Genomic DNA, 7,076 nt, shown 5'->3' on the forward strand with positions numbered 1-7,076 from the left:
CGTGCGCGCAAAATGACCTTGATTCCGCAAATCTACATAACATGTCTACTAACCCTAAAAAGGTTTTACTTACATCGGACGAACAGTTTACAAGATCATTCCCGGACAAAAAAGTTCCAGGAAGAAGAAGAAAAATAATGATAATAATAATAATAATAATAATAAGAAACAGAGTAAAAACAATATGTTCCCCAACTTCGTTTGGGGAACATAATTAAACACCAATTAACAGCGATGGCATATCCTATAAAATAATATACATGATTATAACTTCAAATAGAATGAAAAATAACATAAGTTATGAAAAATTAACAAGTTATGAAAAAGAAAAGTATTTCAAAAAAAGTACCTTTACGGACAGCACGGCCTCGAGAAGACCTTGAAAAACTGGCTGGCGGGACAGGTAATTTCAATCGAACATGAGTATTTATACCTAGACCTACTGCGCAAGTGGATTGAGTTGATTTTAAAGATACGCTAGTCAGGAATGAGATTACAAAGAGTGTTCGACAAAAGCCTTTTACAAAATGTTAGAATCATACTCACTTAATTCAATAATCGAACAAGAAATAAGTTAACAAAAGTGAGTACGGTATTAGCCTAAATAAATATATGAATTAAAATATGTAATTACTTGGTCACATTATATAGAGCACAGCTTGTAGCCCAGAAACATACTTATATATATAAATATATATATATATATATATATATATATATATATATATATATATATATATATATATATATATATATTTAAATATTGTGTTTTTTAATTGCCGAAAGGTTGTGCTGGTGAAAGGCTTTTAAATATGAGTGGGCTTGAAGAAGAAGATACTAAGACTGATTCAGAGATGAAATGGAGGGGCTTCAAGGAAGAGGTACTGGTAAAAATTATGGATTTTAAAAATTGCTCACCTTTCTGTATTTTTTAAAATATTTATTTCCAAATTTTACATAAAAATAAATGGTGAAAAGTATTTCTTCAAATAATCTTTTGTCTGTTTGTTAATTAAAAGATTCAAATATACTTTTGTTTAGAAAAAGAAAGCTCGGGGTTTTAGAGGGTACTCGTCTATTTCAAGCGAGTATGCATCATCTCAATCAGATTTAGGTCATTTAAGTGAACAGGATAGAGAAAAGGACGAACAAGGTAAACAAAAAAATAATAAATTGCGCATATAGTTAAATATAATGTACAAACGTTTTTTTATCTCTACATATTATTTCTAATTTTAATCGTCACGTGAAAAACAACCGAAGTGAGGACAGCATGAACAAAATGAATTTTGTAGCTCTACATTCAAATTTTAATCGCAAAAAAACAGCTGACTAAACACAAAAGAGACCTTTTTTATATATGTGAAATAAATGAATCTTTATTCATCAGCACAAATGCTGTTTATAGAGAACAATACATACCCTTTTACATATTTCATCCTGTATAAGCCCGAGGCACCAATATCAGCCAAAGGGCCGAAGGTCCGAGGGCTGATATTGACCAAAGACTAATACATGATGCCAATGTGGAAAACGGAATGTTTTATTACATACTTAGTAAAAATACATGAAACATTAAGTCGAGAAGAAAATAAGCAAATAATCGAGTTCATGTACAGAATTCTGTCATGTACACGGTATAATGTCTAATACAGATTTTTTCTACTTCTATTTCAAATGAGCTCGATTCGTAATTTGAAAATCTATGTGTATTATCCTTAGATTCAAAAACTTCAAATTAAGAGAAAATGTACCAATCCCCCTCCCCCCCCCCCAAAAAAAATGTATGATCACAATATATTTCCTAAGACTATTTTAAGTTTTATTTCATTTGGGCATCCCTAAAATAACTTCGGTTTTATTATACTTTGATTAAGGTAGAAAACAATAAGTCCTGTAGAGTAAAAAAGCAAATGTGATAAAGCTCTTTCTGACGAAAAAGTGAATAGTGTGCAACACTCTAAAGAAATGAGACAGAAAAAAATGTAGTTAACTTTCGTGAAGGTGACCTACAGAGGTATGACGTGTAAATTGTATTGCATAGTGTTGAATTTGCTGTCAGTCTATGTATGTTTATCCATTTTGATGACAAAAAATATCTAAAGAAGTAATATTGTATTGTTCTTCCAGATAATATGATAAACGTAGATGAAAAGAGGTCAAGACAAAGAAACACAGAGAGGTATTGGGCGATTCGTCGTACTCCAGTTGAAAATTTTATAGAAACTAATATAGCCAAGTCTGTCCAAAACCTTTTGAAAGCTGGTAATCTAATTGCAATTACTGGATTTCCTGGATCAGGTAAAAGTATAACGGTACAAAAATGCGTAGAACATTTAGCAGAGGAGATGAACATACCTGTTAGGTACATCCACACTCGAAAAGAAATGCATTATATTTATTCTGAGGATAAAAATTTTTTGATTGTGATAGATGGTCCATTTGACACGATTTCGTACGATCAAAATTTCACCAGTTTTCTTTCTGGCGTGCGAAAGTGTGTGGTACGATGTAAACGACTGCGATTAAAAAAAATCGTTATAGTTATACAAAAAGAAGTTTTAAATTTCATGAAGTTGCAATTTGAAGACCATTCTTGGAAAAATGAGTTCTTAACATTAGATTTTTCTAATATGGGTCTATCTCGGGATGAAGAGAGAAGAATATTGATGGAAAAAATTGGAAACAATACAGCAGAAATAGAGGATATTGTTTCAATCGATTCAGTTATTTATGGTTTTCCTGAATGTTGCCGAAGACTAAGTTTGCATGAAAGAGAAACAAAGGAAGAATTTTTAAAAATATCAATTGGAATGCTTAAGGATCATTTTAATAAAATGGATAGCTTAGTGTTATATCCACTTGCTTTAATCGTTTTGGAAAATGGGGTGATAGAATTTAAGGATATTCAGCACATAGCACAAAATGAAGGACGCTTAACACATATTTTTGAACTTCTTACTAAAAGCAACAGACCAGTTTATTGTTCTTATTCTCAGTTAACAAACATAGTCAAAGCTTTAAGTGATGTTTACATAAAATATGACCAGTCAAGTTTTCAATTTGAATGTAGTGATAAGCTAGTGAGTGAGGCTGTTCACAAATTACTCTTTACAAGAAATCCTTGGAGATATATTGAGATATGTCCCGTCTCTAGATTGCAGCACCTCTCGAATGACAATGATTACCTTGGATGTATTAGCGGTCCGCTGTACATGTGGCTGTGCAAACGAATAGCAGCTGAGCTCCAAAACAATCATAACGACATGTTTTTCCTCATTCTATGGAAACTTCAGATTTGGAATGACGTGTGCTTTGTTAGTCATATCATGCCTGTTCTCAGTGAAATGTTTGAAACACCAAATCTTGCGGTTGTTGAAAGGTTTATGGCCCTGTCACAAACGATAAAGAATGCATATCTTGTTTCTGCTTTGTTGCACAATATACCGTACATGAAAATCAATAAAAAATGTGAACTTGTTTATACACCTTCAAGTAAAAATGGCATATTCGCAGATGAAAAAATACATTCGTGTACATGTAGCGTCTGTTTACTGAAAGAAAAAACTAACAAAAAGTTAATTAAAGCAATGAACTTGGACAACAGCTTCAATTTCCTAAGTACTTGTATTCGACAAGCAACAAATTGTTATAGAAATTCAATCGTTTTAGCAATGGACGTTTTAACATTTTCCCAAGAAAAAAATATATTAAACACTATTTTTGATGAAAACAACAAATGTTCACAAATATGCATAAAACCCAACAGCAACATGAGTCTTGTTCCAAGTTTATCAAAGGAAAATCTTTCCTGCAGTTTATTTTGTTGGAGTCTCTTACCGAATATCAACCTTCAGTTACAGAATATATTAATCGAACTTTGCGAGAAGACAAAGTCTGATTGGTATATGAAAGTGGCATTTCAATTTGCAACAGAAATATGGATAAGATCTGTTTGTGCAAAACTTCCATATCCACCAGAAAACTTTTCGTCAAAATTGTTTAAAAAAGAACTCGAAAAAATATGTAAGGAAAAGTTATCCTCATTATGTCAATTAAGATGTATATATCTTGGCCGTCAATCAAATCAACCATTAGATTGTATAAGTCATATTTTGGCTACTGTTCTAGATAGAAATGCAAGCGCATCCATTACCACAAATGGCTTTTTTGGACTTTCAGTTATAATTCGTGAAACAAATGAGGTCAATAAAGAAGCAGAAAATCTTTTGGTTCACGAAGAAATGATACATTATCAAACAGCAAAACTAAGTGGCAATAGAATCGAAGAACTTTTTCGTTCCCACAGTAATCTGACATTAGTAAATTATTCCAATGTTAAATCTAAAGGATTTGGAACAACGCAAGCAAGAGTAGAACAATTATCATGTGTAGTTCTTTATTGTCACGTGAAAGGTTTCATTCCTTTTGGGGAGTCATCGTTTCCTAGAACAATTGATGGATTTACAGTAGATGTTCGTGAATGTTTATGTACATTTGCTATAAATTCAATGCGCATTGGAGACCGTATTGGCAGTGCAGAATTATCTAAATCAGGCACATTAGGTTGTTTTATTGAGCTTTCTGACTCAACAGCATTCATAACCTGTGCCCATGTACTGTATTCATCCAAAACATTAAGAGAACATAATTTCAAAAAAGCGTCTGAGAAGATAGAAATCCAAGTTATAGACAGAAGACAACATGGTGAAAGCCAAATAGTAGGACTTGTGAAAACAGCCGCTTTTGATTACGGTGACCCTAGAATGACAAGTGTTGATGCCGCCCTGATAGAAATGACGGGGGTACATCCTATCGATGAAAAATTTTCTGAAGTTTATTCAGCAGATCAAGTAGAACATGCAGGTATTTATTACAACCTTTATTTTTTGTCAATTTATTATTCTCAATCTACTGTGCTTTTTTTAAAATATGCTTTGATGGTTGCTCTATGTTTTACTTAATTGTAGGATTTTCCAGTAGAACAAACCTGTGTTTTCCATATGGTGAGGTGGAGAAGGTATCAAGAGCCAATTTTCGGAGCGACATCATAAAAGTTGGTGCAGAAAGTGGTCTCACTATTGGGCGCCTTCGAAAAGGAAATTCAGCAGCTAGGGTTCGAAATAATATTGAAGTGACTATAGATTCCTCAAGTGATTTCACTCCAGTTTTTTACAACCAGTTTGAAGTCCTGCCTCAGATATTACCGTCAGTTATATCAGAAGCACATACCCCCTTTTTAATAAATGGTGACTCCGGAGCATTAATTTTTGTCGTGAAAAGTGATAATCCTCTGATTTTAAAAGCTATTGGCATGGCTGTTGCTGTTACCTCGTATGACTCTTGTTTAATGACCCCTATTCATAATGTGCTAAATTCTCTTAATATTTCAACCGATAAAGTTTTTAAATTTGAGTCGAGAGCGGAAGCAAATTCCCAAGGTATAACTATAAAAGATTTAGAGAAGGTTCTTCAAAATGTACAAGTTGGCATCATGAGGGAAGTCGGAGAATTCAAAGAAGATTTAAAAAGTGATATAGCCGTGTCAAATACAACTTTGACGAACAGACTAGACAGCGTTGATAAAGAACTACACAAATTTAATGACAGGTTATCTAAAATAGAGGAAAATGAAAAGAAGACTAAATGAAAAGAAAGAAAAAAGAGATGAAACTTGAAATCATGAACGTATAAAATTTTTTTTGTTTAAAATCAATACTGATGGAAAAGACTTATGTTAGAGATCAAAAGATTTATGGCAATAAAAAGAAATCTATTGATTTTATGGATAAATTTTGAATATGAACCAACAAATCAAATTCTATTTTAATGTTTTCAATCTCTCTGAAGCATTCTTAGGATAATTATCCCTCATTTTAGTTTGATAGCGTTAACAACAGGCATTTAATAAACCTAAATAAGTATGCATTTTATCATACTGAAAATCTTTCTGAAGAACAGTCCGCATACGTATTTCATTACATCATTCTATTTTTTTTCTTTTTTTTCTACAATTTTCTTAAATTCGTCATATTTTCGCTTTAAGGTACAAATCATATATGTACATGTAATTAATAATTATAATCAAAGATACTTATCATATTATTCCAGATGTACTGTGAACAGGTTCTCAATTTAGATATAAAACCAACAGTTTGTTTGAAAAATGAATATGAAGATTTATAAGAGATATATTGAAATAATTTCCTCTGGAAAAAGCCCATGAATCAAAAATTAGACAAATTATATTCGAATATATGTATTAACATATAAATAAGATACGAGATTTTATCTTTACAAAAAAGAAAAAAAAAATATACAATGTGTATCTTTTACACAACATGCACCGAAGTAACTATACGACATACCGGTCCGCTTTTCTAAGGAAAGCCCCCCCCTCCCCCTTTCCATAATGTACCAAAAAGGTATTCCTTGTAGTTATATAATAAAAAAAACAATTAACAATATAGAAAATGTATACCAGAATATTGATTTTTATTGTAGCGAAAACCATTGATGTACCTGTGCATAGCATACGATGTAGTCTAGGAAGGGGTGTAGATCTTACAGGTTAAAACTACTTAGAATTAAGCTATATTCGACATTAAAAAAATCAATCTGAATAGAGTTGTAACGGAAAGTGTTTTTGAAAGGAACATGGAATAATCTATACTACCTGAGAATGCTTCCATAATAATATTAAAAATTACTTTAGAAAAGGATTTTTCTAAAATTATACATATTACTTTGTAATTCTTTTGATCATTCATTTTGTCATAGTTTTTAACACGAGGGCTTACAGGAATCTTTACAATACTGAAGGATGTATCAATATAAAAAGACCAAGCATGGCTTAGCAGCAGATCTATACCTCTCTGCTTCAGAAAATTCAAAATGTTAAAGCAGATGATCTAAGGGTAGTAAATACGTTCGATCAACACAACTTTTTTGTCGCTCAATGTGGGTATTATTTCTTGAATGTTTAGCTTTCCCCAGCTTTAAGAAGGATATCAAATAATTTGGCATGTATTCCAGATCCATTTTAGATACTTTTCAATTAAATGGTCCAAAAAGGT

General features: G+C 31.8%; 1 protein-coding gene across 1 annotated transcript; it reads left to right on the forward strand.

Annotated features, from left to right (window-relative positions):
* Nucleotides 1-789: 789 nt before the first annotated feature.
* Nucleotides 790-5,650, forward strand: LOC134230690 (uncharacterized). Its single transcript, XM_062712524.1, has 4 exons — nucleotides 790-881; nucleotides 1,042-1,153; nucleotides 2,131-4,866; nucleotides 4,971-5,650. The coding sequence occupies exons 1-4, from the start codon at nucleotides 813-815 to the stop codon at nucleotides 5,648-5,650; spliced, it is 3,597 nt and encodes a 1,198-aa protein (XP_062568508.1). The 5' UTR covers nucleotides 790-812.
* The last annotated feature ends 1,426 nt before the right edge of the window (nucleotides 5,651-7,076 follow it).

The sequence above is a fragment of the Saccostrea cucullata genome, unplaced genomic scaffold, assembly GCF_032062105.1.
Source record: "Saccostrea cucullata isolate Sc308-1 unplaced genomic scaffold, CSIRO_AGI_Scuc_v1 ctg695, whole genome shotgun sequence".
Lineage (NCBI taxonomy): Eukaryota > Metazoa > Mollusca > Bivalvia > Ostreida > Ostreidae > Saccostrea > Saccostrea cuccullata.

Excerpts from the sequence above, each read along its gene's own strand:
- LOC134230690 (XM_062712524.1), top strand. The coding sequence starts at position 813 with ATGAGTGGGCTTGAAGAAGAAGATACTAAGACTGATTCAGAGATGAAA. Across the intron at positions 1,154-2,130 it reads TAGAGAAAAGGACGAACAAG|ATAATATGATAAACGTAGAT; the intron begins GTAAACAAAAAA and ends TTGTTCTTCCAG. Across the intron at positions 4,867-4,970 it reads AGATCAAGTAGAACATGCAG|GATTTTCCAGTAGAACAAAC; the intron begins GTATTTATTACA and ends ACTTAATTGTAG.